Below are 25,149 nucleotides of genomic sequence, written 5' to 3' on the forward strand. Positions count from 1 at the left end.
AACTGAAGTTATTTCCAGAACTACATCAATAAATAAGGAATATTACACTCGTACCTGTAGCTACTAGTCTGTAATTCTGTTAAACACCTGAGGCTGTGGCATGCAACACATTAGACTCACAATGATGAAATCATTGAAGTCAAACTGGTTTTGACTTGTAGGAGACCTGAATATGACATTATCCCCCCAACCAGAACTTTTCTAATTAGATTGAGCCCATTAAATATTGAGACGATCTCCTGATTATCATCTTATACTGTCATCTAATGGATTATACTGAAGGTTCTTCCTAAATAAAATCCTAGTTGTTGAAAGGGAAGAGGCTTGCACTGTTTTGCTTTTCATGTGCTTATTATTGTAGTTAGAAAATGTAGACAATTATTACAAATGAGACGGTGTTTACTGAGGTGGTTGTGGTTACAAAAGGTGGTGATTACTGTGTGCATTTTAATCTGGGCTCATTTCACATTAAAAACAGAAACTTTATGCACTAATTACTATTTTTTAAAAGTGCCCCAAAATGTTGTAAATGCCCCAGTTTTTTTTAGACAGTGAGGACAAAAGTTGCCCCCCAAAAATGTTTTACATTTCCTACACTTCCCCCATCCATACCTGTTACTGAATGCTGATCCATGGAAAATCCTGTATTCTGTCAAAATGACAGTGATATTTGGCCAAGTTAATCTATCCAAGCCAATTCTGGCAGTAGACCAGTCAGTCATGAAGTGTTATGGATGAATGTGCACTAAAATATTAAAATGTGTTCATGAAAAAACTGTACAAAGCAGCAAAGCTCTGTTAAAAAGAGAAACTGAAACATCACTAAAATATATTTGAGATTTATCCATATTAAATAGTAGACGATATTGCCTGTGGTCTAACACAGCCCCATGTTCGCTCCACTTGTTTGTGACTGTGCATGGGTACTAAAGCCTTTGTGATTATTATTTGACGTAATGATAGATTTCAGGATATGCTTAGTTTCCTATACTCCTCGCCAAGACACGGCAGGGTGCGCATGTGTGTCAAGCAGCTAAATTGCTTCCACATCCTTGACTGTCTTAACGTCTTGCTCCGCTCAGAGTAATAGGCATAGACCTCAATCCTCCACACACTTGTGAGAGTGGCAGGTAGGCCCGTGCTGTTTACAGTCATGGTGTTGAGATACACAGAGCAGTCTGAGATTAGCTGTAATCTGTCAGGGGGGAACTGGGGAGAGTCACAAAGGAGGGCTGAGCTATAATCCTAACTAAACCCCCCCATAGACAACATAGGTAACAAACAGTCAAAAGCATTCTTATCTATGAGGATCAGTCTAAAGGTCTGTCTACCCAGCTGACTGCTTGCAACAGAACTGTTGTTACAAAGACAGAGTGCAAGTAATCATACGCACCACTATTCACATGTGGTAAAGGTGAGACAGTGATCAATGTAACTGCATGTCTTTTTAAGGTTTTAATGTGTAAAAATGGGCCACCTGATCCAAACAAATACAGGGCAGCATTTCACACACACACACACACACACACACACACACACCTTGCCACATGCCATCACACCCCTACTATCACTCACTGAATATAGTGTAAAGCTTACTGTTTACAGTGAATCTGTGCTATGGCATTGTCAAGATATAAAAATGCTACTGAGACATTAAAGCCAGCAGTAAATTACAAACGAGCTGCACAGATCAGAAAGCCGTTGCACCACAGAGATAAGTTACAACATGACTCTAAATAACAACTAAATAGTTACACACATGACCTTAGGCTAGGTGTAAATCATAAAATGTCACAGAACTCACTAATGGTAAAACACTTTTTCCACCACACAGCATCATTTTTTCATTAATTGCATGCCATTTTACGACACAGTAATCCAGTAGAGACCTAATTTATTGATATGATATTTCAATATCAATCAAGATCACTACAATGTACTATGATGCCAAATTTTCACATAGCTTGCATGAGCCAGTGCAGTTCGTCGGATGAGCTGACATGACCAGCTGATGTCTCCCCAGTCAGAATCTGCAGCAGCAGCCGGCTGCTCCGACAACATCAGCGCAACTTTCCAAAGAGGCATTATTTGGATGAACTGACCAAATATTGGGAGCCGACATGTTTACTTTCTCGCCTCAAAAAATATTAAAACTTAATAAAGTGACATATTAACAGTCCTACAGCAAAAATTTCAACAGCATTCAGCCTGACTTCGCCATTAGTACCAGAGCTCAGGGCAGCACTACATCTTCTTCCTCCCACGTTGGACTGAAGGCAGACTGGACACTACAATGACTCACTATCGCCTCTGTACGACAGAGGGCCAGACGGGGCCGGGCCTAGCTGGTTAGCATGAGAACTTCAATAGATATCTCTGCAACACAATACATGTAGGTCTTTGACATAACATCAAATCTGTTATTTCTTCACATTCTGTTGACAATTTTAGTTAATTTGGGAATGTTTTAAACTAAAATTCTGACCAATTCTTATACATTATACCTTTAAAAACATTATCAGATATAACATCATCACACATCTACTTATAGGGAAATATCTAGCTTGACCTCTATACTTCTTGTAGAAATTGCGACATTGGTGACTGTCTCAAGTGAATGAACACAATACCATTTGATATTGTGGAAAAAGTGAAAAAAACTGAAACAATTAGTCAAACAAATTAATCTGTAACTATTTTGATAATCAATTGTTTCAGTCATTATTCATTATCAAGAAGTCACAAGTCCCAGCTTCTCAAATATGAGGAAAGCTGATTTTCTTTGTCAAATCTAATAATAAACTTTTGATGGACGTTTTTTAGAATTATTTCAGTGACCTAAATAATCATTAGTGTAAGCCCGAGTTTAGAGTGAGTCAGACTCAGGAATAAGCTCACAAATCTAAAAAAAAAAAAAAAAAAAAAAGGGTCACATGGGTCTCACTCCACAGATGACCACCGCCATGGTTTCTGTTTAATTTGACAGGGTTTTGGGTTAGCCACCTGAGGTTTCTGATTTCCACTACCCCATTACATTGGAGGTTAATGGAATTTAATTTATGGTGCTTCAAGTATTGAAAAATTACATTTGAAAAACCAACAACAGAAACAATATCGTGATTACTCAGAATAATACAGTTAGTCTGTGTTCGCCCTCTCTAGTCTCTGGAATGTTTCAAACCTGTCCATTAGGCTCTAATGATAAAACCCTGCTCTATGCTTTAACATTATGCAGGCCTCCAAATTCCTGAGAGAGGGTGTATTTGTGTATAAACATATTTACTATCCCACTGGTGCCTCCTAGCACAATGGATTGAAAGGAGGGAAGGAGGGAGATAAGGGGTAAGCAATAATGGGGAAGAATAAGGAAGCATCCTGTTCGCTATTTTTGCACAACTTCCTGTCACAGCCCTCAGAATTTGAGAAATAATATAACAGGGTGAAAACACTGACATATCTGTATGAGTGTGCATGCATTCACACACACGCAACTACAAAAAGCAAGAAGGAGAAGTAAGATTTAACAGCTGACAAAATGAGCATGTGAGAAATAAAGATTCACTCATCAATACAGAGTAGTTTGAAGTTTATAGTTTTATATATTTTCCCTAAATAATATACAAACATTGTTGAAAAGTGGAGCTACAAATTTGAGTCTGTCATGAATTTACATTTACAGAAATGCAGAAAGGTGACAGTTCGTTTTGAGTAAGACATGAGAGTGAGCAAAACAAGTGAAACAACACTGTCTGGACTAGCCTGCTGACAGACTTCACACCTCGCGAAGGCCTTCGACAAACATTTGGGCGGGTAAAATTGACTGCTGGTAAATATTCAATAGCTCCGAGCAACATATGCAAACAGGCATTTGTTGAAAGTGCTTCTCAGAGGAAGAGGAAATAAGCATGACAAAGAATGAAATGCAGAGAAGCAGAATGCTGTGTTTCCTCTACAGCCTGTCTGCATCACACTATACAACACATGCACGGCAGCATCTACACAAACACAGACCGGAAGACATGACTTTGTGCACAAAAGACACATAAGGAATACAAGAATAGTCAGCTGCACCGTGTGACAAGGACAAGGGAGAGCTGTGACACTGCATTTTTCTTCAGAGTATTAATAAGCTGATGACTGACATAACTCTAACCCCCTCTTCAACACTCACACTGATCATCCTGCCACTGTCCAATGTCAAGCCCTGTCACTATAAGATTTGCAGCATTTGCACAGCAGCCTAAATATAACATGTCTGATCAGTTAGCTTACTACGTGACAGTATGTTAGTAGGAAAAAACGGCACTGTGTAAGCATGCAGAATGCTTACACAGTGGTTTGGACAGGCAGTCAGTACTACTGCCTACAGAAGGAAGTACTATAGTTAATAAGAGTGGGCAAAATGTGTAAAGTCTTCCATCACAGTATGTAATTTTACCCTATTATATGTCCACATACAGCACCAGTCAAACGTTTGAACACACTTTCTCATTCAAGGGAATGGGAAGGTCTGTCCAAATGTTTGACTGGTACTGTATATATTGTAATATAATGCATTTTCTGGAATTTCCTTTAAAAAAGGTTTATAGATAAAATAAGGACATGGGAATATTTGGTAGAATTAAATACCTGACATTGTCTATATGTATAGGGAGGGGTTCTGGGTCTCAGCAATATTCTAATTCACAGTTGCCATGAAATATTAGCTCCGTTGTGCGAGTCTAATGTAAGAAATGGGGGAGAAAATTCACAATTTTCATAAAAATGGATTCCAACATTCAGCAAAGCTAATAAAATGCTCCAGCAGTCTGACTAGGGTTGGGTATCAATATAATTTTACCAATACTGGTACTGCTTATTGTATCGATACTTAGCATTACTCTTATCAATACTCTTCCTTAATTTAATGGGATTCAAATTTATAACTAGGTGCACCAGTGCTCAATGTACTCTTTATCTGTTTTAATCTGAACTCTGGAGTCACTCGCTAACTCTGGCCAGGGGGACTGGACTGACTAGAGGGAAAGCTGTTTTGCTCAGAAAATTCAAAACACTGCAAATACATGACATATTGTTCTATTGGGGGGGGGTTTCGCTTTGTTACAATTATCCCCTTCTTCAGAGAATTTTAACCTGCCCATTGTAACTACAGTCCAGGTAATGTAAACACAACAGGAACGTGGTCTTGCAACACTCATGAGTGCATCATCATTTGCAGACGGCTTGACATGGGGAAAAGTTAATTTTAACAGTAGGCAAACAAAAAAGCTGAACATTAAACGAATGAATGAATAACCTTCAAATACCGAAGGCAGTGCTGAATGCTGCTGGAGCTATCAGTAATACAGTTCTGACCAATCAGAAACCAGTATCAATTTAAGACTGGTTCTCAACACCCATCCCTAAGTGTTATGTCATTTAAAGTTGTATTTTATTACAGTTTTCCCAGAAATTCCCTGTTGGTGTTAACAGAGGTGGAGGGATAATTACTGGTAGTATGAAAACCTTTTTTGCCTGAAGCAACATGCTAGGACAACCGCTATTATATGTTCCCACTGACTACCCATCCATGAGACGGCTCATCAGGTACTTGAAACTACTTAACAACCAGCCATATGAGGGTGAGATTCCACTCTGAGTATGGTATTTCAGTGTAGTGACTCTGCATTCCTCTGTGTGCCTGCCTCAACAAATTGGTCACCGGCACATTTATTACACAACTCACATCCAGTCAGAACAGGCTTCAGAGCAAACCAAACACAGCCCTCGGCTGAGCCAACAGCTGCTCCTTTCCGATCTGTAGAGTACAGTAAGGACTGACCAAACAGAGACCACTATGCACGTTAATCATTATGCCCACCCATAGAGGATTATTCCAACAAGTGTCTTAATCCCATCTAATTATGGTGTCTGAGCAGGACATTAGTCTAACTAGAGGATGAACGACAAGCATCTAAAAAGAAAGTCTCTTCACATTAACCTATCATACATCTCATTAAGTTAACAATTTACAGGTTAAATACACATTGAATCACAAAAGGCAGAACTGCTCATTGTGGGTTGAAATTTTCACTCATGTCGCACTTCTGGCCACATCTCAATGATGTCTCAACAGGAGTTTTATTTTTGTCAACTTATAAGCAACACCTGCTATTAAATCACAGACTGGATGTGACCACAGGTGCCAACATCCGTGGAAGTTTCGACCACACGGGGCCATGCTGCAGAAGTTTTCTGCACAGATTTACCCTTTAACTGCTGCTACAAAAACAAGAGTAGCTGTTTTTAGAATCAACTCAGTAATTTAAGCTTTCCATACCCATCACATCACCTATAACTTGTTATTATTGCTGACTGCACCCCCACTCATGCGCATTTTCTGCTTTCTTTAATCTCCTTATCTGCATTTCTCTTTGCTGGCTTCTTTCCCACTCTCTCTTTTGCTTTCTGTCACACACTCTCTCTCACTCTCTCTCTCACTGCCTTCCTCAGTCCGCGCTCATTGATGGTTCACTTGTTTTTCCCTTGCTCAGCCTTGCTCTCTAAAATACTCCTGTTCACTCTGAGCCAAGAGGCCCCTGCCACTAGCAGTCCATTAACCACTCCAGTTTCACGCTGGTACTCAGTCATCCCATTCTCCGCCTCACAGTATGCTCTTCTTCCCCTGAGATGTAGAGAACAGGAAACTGTGTCTATGTACCTAAGTGTGTGTGTTGGGGGAACAACACAGACATGCGTAAATAGAAAAAGGGCAACTACTCTACTTGATTCACATTATTCAAGTCAGAATGCGTCGTGACTGGCTTAAATCATGGCGTTATCTTAAATTAAGCGTTCGCTGAGGTGGTTCCCCCAGGAAGTCGGTGCACTACTGCACATGCAGCGCAAGGTTTTATGCTTGAAGGAAGGTGCACTTATCATCGCCATTAATCAGATCTTCAACGATGAACACCAACATGTTCATCTGTGTTCAACACTTATCCCAACACAAATCAGCAGACTCAGAGGAAAACAACTGCCCCATAATTGAATAGGCTATTTTGGTTGCTTTTGTAAACAGTGCTTGAGTGTATTGTGGCTTCCCTTCAACATGAATGTACTACTTTTGTTTAAGGGTGGGACAAATTATCAATATAGGCATATATCACGATGTATTCTGTATCAAGACCATAGAGCTGGGAATCTCTGGGTGCCTCAGAAAAAATCAAAACTTAAATTCAATGTGCTCCAACTCGGTTGCAAAGTAACTCCCACTGCATCTATTTTTTATTTCCATACATTTTCTTGTTGTATGTATATATAATATAAAAATTATTAATGTCATAAATATTATTATCTATTAAGACAACAGAAGCAATCAGACTGGTGGGTTAAGATTGCATGCATGAGCAAGTCAGCACATTTTCCAACTGTCAATATTCAACAACAGAGAAAATATGTACCACTAAGACACTTGCTCAAGGGCTGCCTGTTCAGCATCAACTACAGCAGGTTGGTCTTGTTCAAATTCCTGGAAAAAGTGTAGTGTGTCTGCATGTTAGTTTTATTGCTTGAAGTTATAAGTCACACACTGTGTGATGATAATTAGCATTTTTTAAATTATCAGAATTGCCTAGTCTCTCCACTTAGAGTGCAATTTTATGTTATTGCAAGCCATCCACTGACACAGTTTTCAGTCTCTGAAAAGAAAGTTTTATAATTCCAGCTAAAAATCCAACTCAAGGTAATATCAAATTCATTGAACTGACAATATGAAATGCCAATAACGAGTGAATTACCAATAAAGCTCTGACAGAAATGCAGGGATGTCCCAGGGGCCCCAGAACAACATGCTCAAGTTCAGTCTCCTTGATAACTACTATTCCTTATCAGTGCCAGAAAAAGTCAACTTCTACTTGAGGATATTCAAAAAAACTGTTCCACCTAAAAAAAAATTGATAACCTGCCAAACTCAACAAGATGTCCCAGCCAGAATCTGTGATCTACAAATTCACCTTGTATCCCAAACAACTGTCCAAGGCAGTGATCCCTGGCTAATCCACACTGAGCCTGGCTGCTGGGTTGAGCCAACCTGTTTATGTCAACAGCACTCGTAGATGCTGATCTTTTGTGTCTCTACGGGCCTGAAGAACCCTGCATCAGAGAGAAAAGCTGAAAATGACCAGATTTTGGCTTCAAACAAAATACTTGGATCATGCTCAGCTACAGGGGTACCTGAAACCACAGTGAGTCATGTTAAGCATTCTTGTGAGACATAACTACAGGTTACATACACCAAACACCAGCCAGTGTGGGCACTGATACAGTAAAACAAAAACAACACAGCCCAGTACAGCATTTTATTGTGGGATAGAGCTGCAATAAACATGATGGGGCAGAATGTAATTATAAATAAATTGTAATTAAATTATTATTAAAGAACATAAATAAAACATATTTGTCTTAATCCCTAAACCCAGTTGAAGTCAGTCAGTGGCATTATTCCATCAACATACTGTATAAAAAGAATTAATCCATCCAATCATAGATTCATCCAAAAACTGTGCCAGTGTCTAGAAAAAGTGACAATGACTAACGCTGGATAACCCACCCACACTGCTTCATTCAGTCGTAGACGACACAATGGAGAGGCATTCATACATGGATGATTCTGGCTTGGAATACCAAATACCAAGCTGACTGAAGACACCACACACACGTCACTAAGTCATTCATATCGCATCAAGTTATGATCACTAGCGTGTCTGAGGAGAGGCCAGAGAGGAAAGTGATGAAGTCATAGATAAAGTGAAGCTGTGTCACTGACACTCTACACTGTAGATCAAGTACACCACACATGATCGTACACCCTTTAGCCTCCGTCTGAACTCTGACAGTGGCATAGCTAATGTGTGTGTGTGTGTGTGTGTGTTGCATAATAAAAATTCTGCCAGGACGGGTTGACGTTTCAGAGTTAGCGTGTGTTGAAGTCAAGGATACACCTCAGTCTAAAAAGGTGGGCACTCTAGCCTAACACACACAGACATGCACTCACACTATCAGGCAGACTCACACTCAAACACAGACAGGCAGAGTTATCTCAGGACATTGCACAATTGGTTTCTGTCTATGACTCATGTTTACTTATGCCACTACCAAATCTTGTGCTTGTGTGCACATTAACAACACTGAAGCATTACCCCATTCATCACGAGAAGTTCTTTATTTTCACCTATTTCTCCATCTAGTCTTTAAAAATAAAAATCGTTTTCAAAGGCTAAAAAGAGTGTATACATTTCAAGTACAGTAAGGACAGCTTTTAACTACTCAAAAAGTATTACACATGCTAGTATTGACTAACCGTTTGTACCAGTGCACTAGTTCTTCTAAATCAACACCACACCACTAACAAAAACAAATTCAGGCTTCCATCCCTACTGCTTGGCAAACTTGCTGTTGGGCTCAAGCCCAGGTGGCACTATTTACATGAAAAAGTTCTCAACAAAAAGCCTGAACAAACCATTCTGTATGTGACGTATGAAACTGTTAATTGCTGCCAGCAGGATATAAAGCATCTTGTGGTTTAAACAAGGGGGCTTCTGAGTGAGACCATAAAGAGTCTGAAAACGCTCTTAAAGTTAAAATTGAATGTGTGTGTGTGCGCATGTGTGTGTGGTGGAATTATTAACACGGAGACCAGATGTGTCTTCTGTAGTATCCTCTATGGTTACCTTTTCTCAGTGTGTACAATATCAGTTTTCACCTGTTGTTAGACATGGCCGAGGGGTAAAGTTACGCGACAGTATGCCTTGCCTGGTGACAAGCATCACTACTGGTGATTGGTGGCTACTTCTCTGCTCTCATCTAGAAACCACACTGAATGACACATGCTGACACAGCCATTTAGACACCTCATCATATCATCATAATTAAGTCTGCTCGAGAACATTCAAAAACTGCCACACCTAAATAAGAATAACACAATCATGACTTGGTTTAAGTCGTAAGTGTTAAATTGTCTTTATAGCTTTTCAAATGGTGTTTAAAAATGTTTAAAAAGAATAAGATCTCTGAGTCATGTGTTTAAGTGTTGCAATTTGTCAGGACTGAACAACTGAAGGTTTATTGCACAGTACAAGTCATCAGTGTTGGAGAGACACCTACTTCCTTTTATGTTGACACTTCCCTTGACCTGAATCAAGAATGCTACAGGGTAACAGCTCTTCTGACAGCTGGTGACCAGCTTTAAAGGGTGAAAGGAATTATAGGTATGCTGTCTACTTGCTTTGTAACTTCACTTGAAAGATGAGAAGAAAATGTAACTATCAGTGAAGTTTGGTGCAACATTTTATGAGGCCACTGTAAGTTTGCCAAACAGATCTCGACAATGCAGAAAGTTGAACCAGCTGGATACTCACAAATTTCTTTTTCCCATCTCCTTCCTCATAATTCTTCTTTGATTTCTTGTCCTTCTTGGGGCCAGGAGCTGAGGCAGAATTTCCCGTGTGTGGATCCATATTTATTAGTTAATCCGTTCCCTTGAACTGAGTGTCAACATAAAACGGCGAGGCGGGTAATCTCCCTGAACTCAAGCGTAAATCACAAAGCAAGAGTTTCCTCTGACGTTGTTTCTTTACTAAGGAAAAAGGCAACTGTAATTCCCCTTTGGGCCTAGGCTAATGTCCTGGCTAACTAGCCACAATTAGCACAAGGTTGCTAATGATTTGGTAGGAAGCCAACCACACCGAACGAGCCCCTCGCTATGTCTGTATTACTGAAGGAGGGAAATTCAAAGCAGAGCCACAAGTCCTCGGGGCAAAAAGTAGATAAACCAACGTGATGCGTCTATAAAATACAAACGAGGACTTTAATCACCAGTGTAGATGAGTATCCACATATAACACAAACCGAAGCTTTAACCAAAGGAAATTTTAAGTCCCGAAAGTAAACGGTAGCTAACGTTAGCGTTAGCTAGGCTAGCTCGCCTGGCTACAGTAGGTAGAGTCTCACTGGGGACAAAAAAAAAAACTCTCCCCACTTCCACAAGTTGTTTCGGCGACTACAACACGGACGACGAGTTGGTGTTACGGATAACTTGACTCGACTGTGTCTTTCAAATTAGTTTCCATATCTGCTACAAGTTTAGTTAACTTTTTAACCCCTGACTGACAGCCGGGGGAGCGACTACCGTCTTTAGCTAGAGGAGGTGTCTTCCTGTTCTTCTGACAGTCTGGTCAGAGCTGGCTGGGGAGGAGCCTGCGCTCTGCGGCTACACCTGAGAGGATTTAACAGAGAAATCTACCCTTACTGCACAGAGCTGAGGGTGCAGTCATGGTCAGAGCAGCGTGACGGAGAGTCAGAGGTCCCTAGTGAAATGAGGGCTAGTTTAACTGCTTACTCATGTTATGGGAACTATCCAAATGCAGGAAAGGAAAGAAAGTTTTGACCAAGATTGTTACCATGGACTGTTTCCATGGCATCACAGTGTGTTTAGAACTACACAAATGATGTAAAAACGCAGTGTGTCATAATTGTGTCATGATCTAGACTATAAAATCCACCCAAAGACCACAATTCAGATTTCAAGCGGGTAATGCTGTTCACTAACTCAAGTGTGACAGTCGGTAGGGGGGGGTTCGTTACAAGTGACCTATGAGAGAATGTACAGGCTGTTACTAAAGACTACTGTAGTGTGGTCTCTCCTATTATTCACCACTGCTGTTTTTCTGCTGACAATAGCCTATAACCATATTACAAAAATCCAACAAACATTTGAGTCTCAGTGACTCTTTGACGTGTTTAAAGTCTGACTAGAAACCCCTTCTGAGAAATATAAGGTTGCACACACCTAGATACTGCACAAGCAATCTACTTTAACATAAATGAAACGGAGACTGTGTGTTGCAATGACTATTAGGCTGTAGGTCGCCTCTAGTAACCCTCCTCTCCTTATTACAATGCAAAGATCCTACTTTAGTTCCGTCTCTGTTCTGTGCAGTCGTTTTTGTGGTTTTAAAAGGTGATATTTCAACATATTTGGCGCACAGGCACTTTGTCAGTTAGTACTGTGATCATACTGTGCAAACAATCAGACTTAGGGCTCCACCAAGCGATTAAAATATAAACAGCAGGCGCGACGGTGTCACCAGAGTTAATCCAGCCTAACAAGCAAAATAATTGTACCGATGTTTAATAGGGAGCAACTGGGATGTACTTTATGTTGTTCTATATCTCTATGTCTGTGCATTGAAAAATGCAATTGGCACTGGCTGACAGAGTTGTAGAAAAATGACATTAAATTATAGGCTACAAGTCAATGGCAGCAAATGATTGAATCGAGAAAGCCCACAGCCTATTGAATGTCTTCCAAATAACAGCATTTAGCTGGTCGGTCATTAGAAGTCCAACACCCCAGGCAGATGTGGTGTTCTGTCCTCAGCTTGCAACGTCTTATTTCAGTGTCTCTCAAATCCGGTAGGCCCACATATTTTAATTGCGCACCACAGACAACAATCACTGTGCTATGATCATGTCAGTGAAGCACTGGATGAATGTTCACTGGAATTCAGTGACTCCACCTGTGGCTTGAGTGATTTCGAGATTATCCAACACGGATGTAGTGTTTCTCTTACTTCTCAGACATACTCAAACCTCAAACCTCACACACACACACACGCACACACACACACACACACACACACACACACACACACACACACACACACACACACACACACACACATAAAGGCGCAGGATTACAGAGATAGGCTCATCTGTCTGTCGTGGTATGTGAGAGATGTTTTCCAACAACAAGATTGGAGAGGATTTGCGCATCACCGGTGGCACTGAAACCGACAACAGTTTGGTTTATCGCTCACGACTCGTCATATACTTCAGCCTCAAGTCTTCACTCTCCCGGATATTGGTGCTATAAATTGCAGAGGAAAGGTTAATTAAAAGTGAAAGTGCACGATAACGCTGGCAGCCCTATAGCACTCGTAAAAACGCCCCATACCGACGTATTACGTGATTAACAGTTGGTCCCTCACATCAGCAGCTGCATCAGCACCATCTTCAGCATCGCCATTCATAAACAGGTGGATAGATGGAAAGACTTCAACTTCAGAGTATTTGAATATCTTTATGTGAGGCCTGCAGTCTGCCATTTAATTATCATTTTACAATGGACAAAAGGGTGGAAATTTGTGTGTTGATTGCATCATTTCACAAGACATACAGTTAAGTTACAGTTATACAAAATATTTTATATACAAACCACCGTAGACCCTTTCTACGTTGACATAAGTCACGTTTCCACAGAAAAAGAAAAAAAACAGATTCGTCTTGTCAAGGCCAGTGTGAAATGAAAACTATGAATCTGGACATAAACCCCCAGGTGCCAGGGCAAATTTGTAAGCAACTAGCTGCGTTAATAAAGCTTGGGAGTACACTGTAAGGAATTAAGATTTTTTTTCCAAAGTGCACTGCCAGGATTGATGGGAAATGATGGATGGTTTTACATTTTGTTCTTTAATTACCAGAAAATGTATGAGTCACTAATTTGATCAGGAGTTTCACATCCTCTACTGTTATCTTCCCATCCGCAGTAGGCCCCCCACACACCTCTCATCTTCTCAAATTGCACCCCATGGTCTGAAGTGCTGTTTTTTTTGGGATGGGGGCTGAAAGTGAAAGAACTTTTGGCATAATTTAGGCCCTGACCAGCCATGTAAGGTCTTGTTGTTGGATGGCCTATTTAGGCCAATGTGTCCAAGAGACATGATAAAGGCAACAACTTCATGTGTACAGTACGTGCAGCAGAAGTTCAGGGGTCAGTGAGTTCTTAACCCCCACCAGAGTCTCAGTAAAGACCCAGAGTCCCAGGGTTCTCGCCTACTTGTAGGATGTCCGGGCCTCTCTCAGCGACCTGTCATATGGCATGGAGGCGAAGAAAGAGTTCCGGAGCTGACAGTTGATGAAGAATACAATGAACAGCACCATCAGGAACAGCAGCAGGCACATGACTATGTAGGTGATCAGGTCCGGTTTGTGGAACTCTCCATCGCGGAGCCCTCCCCCCCGCCCCGTGGTGGGTCTCAGGAGTGCGGCCACGCTCACCGAGCCGCCGTGGGAGGCGTTCAAGGAGGCGGGGGCGTGCGTGGACGACTGGGCCATGAGCACCAAGTCGAAGTCCGGGGTGTCGGTGGAGTTGAGGAGGATCTGTCTGAGCATGGCGCCCCGCGGGCTCACCGGCTACGTGGGTCGGCTGGAAGGATGAAAAGAGACGGAGAGGGTTATGTAGCCTTCTTAACATGTGTTCCACACTAAAGATAGGATATAGCTACAAGCTTTATCATTATGGATGTCCTATTTCTGCTTCAGCAACACTGACAAAAAAGAAACAGCTATTTCTGTGTGACATTAGAAACAGCCTTTTAGGATAGGAATAGACTATTAAAATTTGAGTTATGCCTTTTATGTCTGACAAGGTCACTGATAAACTCCACAGAAAATCTACAATATATGCACATAGTGTATCATGTCACAGTTATGCCATATGTGTTAATGAAAAAAGTAGGCTGGAGTCACTGTAAGTCCAAACAGATTCCTAGAAATATCATGGGACCTTGTGATATTGCTCTTTGTGGAATCTCACAGCAATGTTAAACGAACCCAAGACACATGGTTGTAGTTAAGGGGATTTCTTACTTTGGTGTGCGCTGCGAAGAGTTCCGCAGGTGAGCTGGCAAAGACTAAATCCCGGCTCCGCATTCCTCAGTGTCCCCGTCTCTGTCCGCTCCAGCCCCACCGAGGACGCGCTGTGGCGAAGCGGCGGGTCGATAGCTTCAATTCTGCGCCCACAGTCCATATGTCGCTGGGTGGGATATCAACCGAATGCCCCTCACCACATTAAGCCGATCTGACCAAATCCATGTGTCAGTACTGATCAGAGCCCCAGTGAAGGAACAGAGAACCAATTTCCACTTGTTGGTGTTTAATCCCAAATCATCCTGCCACGCGTGTGGTTAAGCACATACTGCGTTATGGTCGGCTACTGTAGCGATATCCAAATGACTCTAGGGTTTGGCATAGGTGGTGAAGTTCAACGGCGATCATTGCGCACACGTCCTCGTGTGCGTGGTGGTGCGCAGCAAAACAGGATCGCCTTTACTTGTGCGTACAGGGCGCAGAGGAAGGTCACGCCGGATCCCCAGTTTTTCCAGCTCTTTACTGGTGCTTTTATCCAGTAAAAGGTCGGTACGTGTCAAATAGATGCAGCCGACGGCCTGCCCTCACGGGATTATCAATCCAGTATGACTAAAATAAAATGACAGGTGGGATTAATAGAGGACAAAAAACAGCAGCACACTGGGTCGCAAACAGCTTCCCATCCTTGCCCTGGGTTGCGTGTGTATGACAGAGCGAATGAAGGAGAGAGAGAGAAAAAGAGGGAGAGAGAGTTGCAGATCAGGAGAGAGGAAGGAGGGCGCTGGAGGGACGTCACCGGACAGAGATATGTCTCTGAGAGAAAGTCACAAGAGCAAGTCCTATCTATCTATCTATCTATCTATCTATCTATCTATCTATCTGTCTGTCTATCTGTCTGTCTGTCTGTCTGTCTGTCTGTCTGTCTATCTAGCTATCTATCTATCTCATCATATAATATAAAATGACGAGAGAAAGTTGAATCAGAGCCATTTCTGGGCCAGTGTGGGGAATGTCTCACACTGGGGTGATGAGAGAACAGGAAAGGGTGTGAGATTGGTGAGTGTGTGTAAGATCTTGATCGGGTGATTCAGTTTTAGAAAAGGTTTACATGGTAGTCGAAATGTCTGACTTAATAAAGTGTTGGATATTAGAGCACTACTCTCTGTCCATTTACTTAAGACTTCAGATTAAAGAGCAACAAAACTGCTCTTGTATATAAATGACATGTCCTGGCCTGTGTGGTTAGAACATAACCGTGTTTGCTCTCTGTGAAATAGATTTGACATCCCTGCTCGACACTAAAAAGAAGGTGCTAAAGTTGGAGTTTGGAAGCCAGACTGCTCTTACATGATGCTTCATACATGAGCATACATACAAAGGGCCAGACCCTTAAAGCTCTGCCGATCTGTTTCATATTCATCTGCACCTGTTCTGTCACAACAGAATGGCTGGCAGGCATAGAGCAAGGACAGAGGGGCACACACACACACACACACACATACACACATTGCAGCTAAAAATACTGTAAACCTTCCCCAAATTGGGAAACGGATTTTGATGCCAAACACAGACAATAATAAGTTATAATAATAAGCAAACTAGCCTAGAAATAACATATAAATAGCAATGTCCTGGTGTCCCGCATCAACTCTGTATTCAACAACAAAGAGGATTATAGTGGACCAGAGTTTGGTGGAATGAACATGTCGCATGGGAAATGTAAAAACAGCCCAAAGCATTGTTTACCTATGTGGAGGGGCAGCAGTAATTGTGACGGCTAAGGAGATTACTGTTCATTATTGCTTTTTGGATGTGGAACTCTCTCCCTGCATCGCTACAGGCACGTTACTATCCTCATCCCCATCATACATTCACACACATAAACACAAGTACACACATGCAAGACGGATGCAAAGGCAAATCCAAAGGCACACAAAGGAAACCTGACCTATTTTGCCAGAATCTGTGTGGATGCCTTCAAGCAGTAATCAGTGTTATCAATATTTGCAAAACTCCACTTTGAGGTCAGTAACAGACCTAACTTGCCCGTCACAATCAGGTGATGTCGTTAAGAAAGGGAGTGAGAGAGATTGTGATATACCATGACATATATGTTGAGTGATGCCTTTGCTCTGTGACTAATTGTGCCAGTTATCAGGCTTAGCTCATTAGCTGTAACCCACGACAATGGAATTTTGATTAGGAGCGGTGAATTGTAATTCTTCACCACTACAGCCTTCGTTAAGGGCCTCAACCAATCAAAGACCCCTGTCAGGCATCATGTCACACAAAACAATGACCTCTTTCCTTCTATATGTTTGTTCATATGTTTTTCATACACACACATAGACAGAAACACAACTTTCGAGTCATCTTTACCTTTCTAAGTCTCTCATGTCTCTCTTCCATTTCTGTGTTGTGTGGTCTGTTTCTCTCACTTCTCTTCATATATTTTCCCTCCCTCCTTCTCTTCCCCTTACTCCCTCTCTTTCTGTCTCTTAATCCTTCTAATCCATAAAAAAAAGGGGGAGAAAGACAACTCATCCATGAAGCACTGAGAGCTCAAAATGAAGATAAACAAGAACAGGTTTTTGAAATTCTTTTTCTAAGTTTAATAATGTTGTTTTACAGGGAGGGAAAAAAGAGAGAGAAGGGCTTAAAAGAAGCTTAATGCTCCTGCTGATGAGACATAACCAAAGCAAATGGCGAACCATGAAAGTCAACAGGGATTATGTATGTGTAGCCTACACACACCAGCCACACCACTCACTCTGTCTTTCATTTACATACACACACACACACACACACGCTGAGGGAAACACAATGATACACACTCCTCTGCGCTGTCAGCTAACTGGAGAATTGGGTCTTGCTCAGGGATTGTTATTTTATTACTCTTATTTTCCATTATTTCCAATAGGGAAATGATCAACATTTAGAAAATCTCTCCTCAAAGCCTTCTGCCCCTGTTTTACATCATTCATTTTCAGTCACCTCAAATTATGCCATGTCAAATGAGGGTGAAGTAAACAACACTAAGCGGTGGTAATCTGCACTCAGAGCAGTGTTTTCCTCAGCCGTTACAGCTAATGCCTTTGAGACGAAATTGCTTGAGTCTACTGAGTTTTGTTTATTTTTGTTTCATGAAAGAGTGATATTGTTTGTTGCTTTCCTCAGCATGAACTGTATCCACAATGTAGTGGAGTCATTCGCCGCACAGGCAGGAGTCCAACAGCCACCCAAAAATACAGTCTGTATAGTCTATCTATCGCTGCTATTCACTGCCTCCACTGCTTCCACTGGCAGGCTGGCTCGTTAAAACAATGTTACCAAAGCTCCAAAATCAGTAATGATCAGCATTTCTAGACAATAATACCATCCCCTCTTGCCTACTAAGACAGACACACACACACACACACAAACGCACACATACAAAACACGCGCGCTGCATCTGATAACGCTGATACTCCCAGACAGACTCTCAAGACTAAAGCACACAAAAGACAGAGAGCCAGATTATGCGAGCACTGTTACGTACAGTGTGTGCACACAGACACACACGCGCGCACACACACACGCAAGGGAGACACATCTGACACATAAATACATATAAATCACACATATCCACACGCTGCTACACACTTACATAAAGGCAGAAAGAGAGGGAACACACACAGTCACACATACACACACAAAACACAAACAATTCTTACACAAGCTAACACATGACCCAATCAGTACCTCCTCAGAAAACACACACACACACAGAGTCACACACATACACACACACACACACACACACACACACACACACAGAGTCAGACACACACACACACACACACACCACACAATATGATCACTAATGGCTACAGAGGCAGCTAGGACTGCATTATCTCTTATGTCAATACGATCCCATTCTCTGTCTGACTGACTTCCAACAAGAATCTTAAACAAACAAAAAAAAATGTGACAAGCAAATGTCCCCTCTCTCTCTCTCATTTTCTGTGATTGTGCTCATTTTCTTCTAACCATCTCCTCTTTAACCTCCATGGAAAAATCAGTCGTCAAAATAGGATTTCTCCCTCCCAGCGCATCAAACGCCCCCATTGGCAGAAATCAGACGTTCCACAATTAGTCACTTGATTATCTCGCCAGAACACCAAATGCTGTTTCTCCTCTTGGGGAGGGATAAAAAGGGAGGCATTCACTTTCTTGCACAGTAAAAAATCACTAATTGATCGTCAGAATGAGGATAGGAGCTGTCATGTAACTTCTAAAACAAACGCATATGATTGCAACTACTAGCATGAGAGCAAAAGAAAAAACACACCTTTACACAGTAAGATAGTAAAATATTGAGATACATTTCAAACTACACAATAAATATGCACATAGCAGTCATTCAAATTATATTTTGTGAGGACAAAATGTATTTCGACTTGCAGATTGTATATATAATAGTATGTTGACAGGAAAATAAAAAGAAACAATTTTTACAAAGTCTACACTGAAATCACAATAAAATTGATATCATCTATCAGGTAAAAGCAGCAAACAAAGCAGATTCAGACAGTAAGAGACCACGTGAGGCATTTCAAAGTGTGATCTTGAGGACAGTAAACAAATAACAGGAGAGGAGCTAAGAGACTGAGCCTCAGCTAGCTTCTCTGTTGCTAGATTATCTGTTTCTTTCCTTCTTCATTTGCATTTCAAATGTGAATAATTTCAGGGAGATTGTGTTCAGGATCAGTGAAGAAGGTTTTAGGAATGAGGGGAGCGGAGTGCCCCAGGTGAATGTCTGTGTGCAGGGAGGGTCTTCAGTCCAGTAGGCATGCGAAAGGATGGAGAAGGTGGAAAGAGGGAGGGGAGGAGGAGGTGTGTGGAAGAAGAGATGGGTAGTGAGGGAGGGAAAGGAGGAGGAGGAGGAGGAGGGAACCAGAGAGATCAAGTGGGAAATAACAGAAGCAATGTCCCCTAAAAGCCAGAATCTGTGACTCCAGCATTAGTGTGTGTGTGTATGTGTGTGTGTTTAGTGTGAAGTTCTGCTGCATTACTGTAAAATGAGTCAGGATGAGGAGAGAAAGGTGCGACAAACAGACAGAAACAGATAATTACTCAGTTACATACCAGAGAATGACAGAAAGAGGAAACAGACAGATAAAACATGCCCCAAAAAAGAGAGATTAATATCAAAAGGGGACAGAGACACACTGAAAGTGTCAGAGAAGAAAATTAATGCCAAGATTAAAAAAAAGAAGAAGACACACACAAACAAAATATAGGAGGATGGGTGAGTGAGAGAGGGTCAAGGTAAAAACCAAACCCAACACGAAGCAGAACAAAGAGAAAGAAAGGCAAAGTGAGTCAGAAGATGAATGGTCCCGCAACAGCTATGGCTAGCCCATAAAAGGGAAACTATGTTGTAGGAACATAAATACACTGAGGGGAAATGTTGCTGTATATTACGAGCAGCAGCGCTGGGATTGTTATAAACATAACTTCCTCTCTATGTCTCACTCATTCTCTTTTCAGACTCACTTCTCTTGCAGAGAGTGAATGGGAGATTTTTTTTTTATCCAGGAAATATTGTAGTAGTTACTGCACTGCTGCCAGTGATAGAGAGATAAAGATTAAAAAGTAAAAATGATGGAAGATGATAGTGATACTTGCAGTGAGCCAAATACTGCTGAAGTGAAGATGATGTTAAGGATGATGAAGATGACAATTATGACTCAATGGCTGTAATGCAAAGAATATGACAACAGCCATTGAGTTATGACTAGCTATTCCATCAGCATCAACATAATTGGCGTCCAATGTCTGTTGTCATATTCTTTGCATTTATACAAATACGGATTTCAGAGGACTTTATTCAGATGTTTCATACTGCAAATAGGTCAATGGACTGCATTTATATAGAGGCTTTCTAGTCTTCCAACCACTTAAAGCGCTTTACACTGCATGCTGACATTCACCCATTCACACACACATTCATACACTGATGGTAGAGGCTGTCAGGCAAGATGCCAACATGCTCATCAAGAGGAGTTTATAGTGCTCATTCACATGCACACACTGATGGCACAGCCTTTGGGAGTTGTTTGGGGTTCAGTATCTTGCCCAAGGACACTTCGACATGTGGACTGGAGGAGCCTGGGATCGAACCGCCAACCGTCCAATTAGTGGACCTCTGAGCCACAGCCACCCCGTTTCAGGTGAATGTGCATCTTCTGTGTTTTGAAAATGTATTCATTACATGTATTATCAGTGCTTCCCAAAGCCCAAAGGGACATCCTCGAAAGTCTTTTGTCCCAACAAACAGTCAACAATCCAAAGATATTCGGTTTACTATATAGAAGAATAAATAAACCAGAAAACATTCACATTTGAGGGGCTGGAATCAGAGAATTTGAACTCTAAACAATTAATCAATTATCATTCAATTTATGCCAGGGTCATTGCTAACAGAAAAGTGTGCAGCTAAAAACAGGTGCTTCATGTTGTAAGAGAATTCAGAATCAGAATAAACCTTTAACTCTAAAGTCCAGTCAGAATAAAACATCTCACTGGAGGAAGAAGAAGATAAATTCATTCAGGTGGTTTGGGCCTAAATCAGACAGGCTTATTCACGAAGGGATTCAAATAGTTTAATTGTCTGTCAGAGTAAAATTTTGTGCTTAAATTCTGAACCTCAAACATGGAGAGTAGAAACTTTTCTATGATATTTGTTGAAATATATAAAATGTTATGATTTATTGTGATGGCAGTGATGATGACAGTGATTATGATTTCCAAGGAGATATCATCCCATGAGAAAGATACACATCTGGTACATTTATCTTGTGTGTGCGTGCAGGTTTGTGAGCTCCAGTTGCAATTATGAGTGCACTCATGTCTGCGTCTACTCTCATTCCTCAGCGGGGCAGCTCACGTGCCTCAAGGACCGGTTGAGCCACCTGGAAGGCTTTTCAGGGAGTTGTCATATCAATCCCTCCATCCATCTTCAACCAGTGCACTCTAGCTTTACAGAATTGGTAAACACTTGACAGGTCTTGCCTTCTGATAGCCCCCCAATAGCCCCTTCTTTCATCACTCCATCAACACTCTGACTGCTCCAGAAATTAGATATTGGCGTTTCACCAATGATGGTGACCCATAAAAAAGTCTCAACACTATGGATTCATGATTTTTTACAGTCGATCATTTCAGATAAGTAAAAAATGGGTTGATCCAGGTTAGAAAATACTTTTGACTGAGACAAAGGTTATATTTAGTGACAAACGGCTGAAAACGTGACAGCTTTATGATCTACAATCATCCTTTAGTTTGTTTAAGAGGTTTCTCCTGATGAGATCCTCTCCAGAGGGTTTTCCTCTAATGAGATACGTCAATGAGAGACTGAGATGCCTAAGGGAGTGATTGATGCAACAGATAAGGGTTGTATCTGTGTGCGTGTGCGTGTGTACAAAAATGATGAGTGACACATAGTCATCTGTGAGCATGTATCTCATTGTGTAAGAGCCCGCTTCCTTGTTAATGCATCCATTAATATATGAGCGTCAGCTTGTGTTTGTTTGTGTATGAGCGAGTTAGCATTCACTGTTTAAATGTGAGTGTTTATGACAGACAGTCTGGTGTGTGACTGTGCATATGTGAGTATTTGCGCCTCAGTGAGTGTGTAATGTGTGTGTATTTCTGGCAGAGAGGGTGTTTTAGCCCACCTACTGTACTGTGTGTTCAAGCCTCTAATGATATAAGAAGAAAAAGGGTAAGCTTCTGTGTATGTTTATGTTTACACAAGCATGTAGCATATTTTCTATATATGTGTGCATGCTGCTATGTTTGTCTCCTGAGGGGGCTTCCAGGCAGTAGGCGAGAGGCACATTGGAGAGGGAGTACAATCTCTCCTCCAAATCCTTGGAATCCCTGTATTTTAGAGGCAGGGGGTCACATCGCTCACTGCTCTGCCAGGAGAGACAGAAACAGAGAGAGACAGATGGAGGAGGAGGCGAGATGGATGTAGAAAGAGGGAGGATGAAGAGGAAGAGAAAGAGTAGAGAGGGAGGGCTGGAAACACTTCCTTGCCTTGGGCCTCTGGGACAAATTACGCCAGAGAGGGGATGTCAGTTATACTGTGTTGTTCTAAGACACACACTTTCTCTCTCTCTCTCTCTCTCTCTCTCCCTCACACACACACACACACACACACACACACACACACACACACACACACACACACACACACACACACACACACCACACACACAGAAAAGTCTTCAAGGTCCTCTATGTGAGCACACAGGCTGAAGTCTCCTCAAAGGTCACACACAACCGTGCACGAACAGATACACTTAACACATAGTCTTGTGATTAAAACAAAAACAAACACATGTCCAACACACACAGACACACAAATACACACCTACACTGACAGAGTGTGTTACTCAGTAACGCCCTTAAGGCTAAAACTCATATCAAAAGTCTGACAGAGAGCACTGAAATCAGATAATAGAATTTCCTGTGAACTTCCAAAAGCACATCTCCCTCGGACTGACTTTGTTGCTATGGAGATAGTCCAGGGTCTCGGCTGCTGTTTATGTGTGTGTATGTATGTGTGTGTGCGTGTGCGCGTGCTGTACAGCATTTCGCGGTTTGAATTAAGTCTTCTTTTCTTTGAGACATTGTTTTGGCATATCTGTTTTATTTGGCCTTAGTGCAGTGGTGAATGATGGGAAGGAGAGAAGAAGAGTGGAGGAAACAGAAAGAGAGAGAGAGAGAGATCGTGACAAAGGTTATAAACCAGACAGCAAGAGGAAAGGATGCTCCACTGAGTGTACCCAAGCTTGTAATTGAGATTATTGTAGAGTTTTTCCTGAATGTTTAAAGTTGTTAGGCAACATTTTATCTAAAAATATATAACACATCGTACAACCTTTATCAGTAGGTGAAGCTACAAAAGATTTATTTAGAGATTCGCTTAATCAGATGGCTCCAGTTTATGCTTTGTTTGGTTGATTGTATGGTCATTGTTGAGAAATCTTCTAAAGTGAAACTTTAAGCGAAGGTTTTTACAGTTTAAAAGTTTGCATCACATGATTTGTGGGCCTTGAAGTCCTCAAGACAAAAAACAAAAAACCTGCCTGTAGCTGTCATTTGTGAACTTGCCTTTTGTGGTTTCAACACATAAAAAGGCACAATTAGTGGAAAACAGTTTTAAATCAAAATATTTCTGCCCTTGAAATGACACTTCCTGCATAAACCAATGATGTCTGAACCAAAAAGAAATCTCATTAGAAAAAAAGAACACCCAAATCTGTTGAGCCTTGTCATATCAAGTATAAAAGATGACCATTTAAGGCAAGTTTTAGTGACAGCTTAACAGGGTTCGTTGGCCTTTGTGCAATGGTAGACTAGACAATAAAAGGAAGTCTTTCAGTGACAGCCTGAAACAATGCAGAGAGTGCTCGGTGAGAGTGTTGAATGAATGGTATGGTGTAACTGAGGTCTGATAAACATCTGGACACATGTTGGAGTAGTGTTTACAGTGCTGCTTTAGAGGGCAGCGTATATACATATACATATATATACATATACATACATACATGTATATGTGTGTGTGTGTTTTGTGTCTTTTTTGCATATAGTTGTTAAGAATCTGCTTTGGCTCTTCTATTTGTACCCATCTCATTACATTTTTTGCAGCTTTTTAAATAAATCTAGGGGGCTAGCAGCAATTAGACTTGTCTGGCTGCCCTAAAGCATTCAGACAGACTGGAAGCAAGCACTTAAACCATTGCATAAACATGAAAAATTCAAGTATTATATTGGTCTATATTTATTTTTTAATTATGTGCACAGAGTCAGGAACAGTTTCTGTTGTAGGCCTGTAAATCCCACTGAGACATTATATGTGAAATTAGGCTATACAAATAAACTTGATTTGATACAGACTAAATGATACATCTACCTATTAAGAGGTTTTTTTTAGGCCAGATTCTTATGAGTAATGAAATGTTTTTTGTTGGGACAGAACTTTTGCATGTGTTAAATGTGTAAAGATGTGTGTGAAGAACTTTGAGATGCTGAGAGAAATGTGAACCAGACATAGAGGCTCTCGGTGTATGTATGTATATGAATTCAGCATTGTGTACTATGGACGTGTATTCTTGTGTGAGTGTACATTTAAGCAGTTTGAGTACTCCAGGCTGCTCAAATGGTTTGTATTCAGAGCATTTAATCTGAATATGTGAATCTGTGTGCATGTGCATTCTCCTGTCTGCCAGTGTGCAGAGCACGTCTGTCTTCCACTGAGGGCTGCCGGTGGGAATAAACACTGATATTTAGACTCAATAGATTTAATCAAACTCCATATATCAGCACAAACATAAAAAGTACTGCAATGATGAACCAACCAGTTTAGAGCTTACTCTGTTTAATTCAAGGATCAAAAATATGACAATA

General features: G+C 41.1%; 2 protein-coding genes across 3 annotated transcripts in view; both read right to left on the reverse strand.

The window, feature by feature from the left end:
* Positions 1-11,414, reverse strand: part of LOC121901413 (protein diaphanous homolog 1-like) — a 103,437-nt gene extending 92,023 nt beyond the window's left edge. For both annotated transcript variants that reach the window (XM_042418187.1, XM_042418186.1), the window contains exon 1: positions 10,398-11,414. In XM_042418187.1, the coding sequence (XP_042274121.1) occupies positions 10,398-10,496 (99 nt within the window). In that variant the 5' untranslated portion in view covers positions 10,497-11,414. The remainder of the gene's footprint in view (positions 1-10,397) is intronic.
* Positions 11,415-13,137: 1,723 nt separating this feature from the next.
* On the reverse strand, positions 13,138-15,131 carry LOC121902339 (small integral membrane protein 32-like). The gene is made up of 2 exons (XM_042419602.1): positions 14,689-15,131; positions 13,138-14,245 (listed from the first exon to the last, which is right to left on the reverse strand). Exon 2 carries the CDS (start codon positions 14,209-14,211, stop codon positions 13,873-13,875), a length of 339 nt encoding a protein of 112 aa, XP_042275536.1. The 5' UTR covers positions 14,212-14,245; positions 14,689-15,131; the 3' UTR covers positions 13,138-13,872.
* Between the last annotated feature and the right edge of the window lie 10,018 nt (positions 15,132-25,149).

The sequence above is a fragment of the Thunnus maccoyii genome, chromosome 8 (genome assembly GCF_910596095.1).
Source record: "Thunnus maccoyii chromosome 8, fThuMac1.1, whole genome shotgun sequence".
Lineage (NCBI taxonomy): Eukaryota > Metazoa > Chordata > Actinopteri > Scombriformes > Scombridae > Thunnus > Thunnus maccoyii.

Bases quoted from the DNA above. Each gene is read 5' to 3' on its own strand.
- LOC121902339 (XM_042419602.1), bottom strand. From the start codon at position 14,211: ATGCTCAGACAGATCCTCCTCAACTCCACCGACACCCCGGACTTCGAC.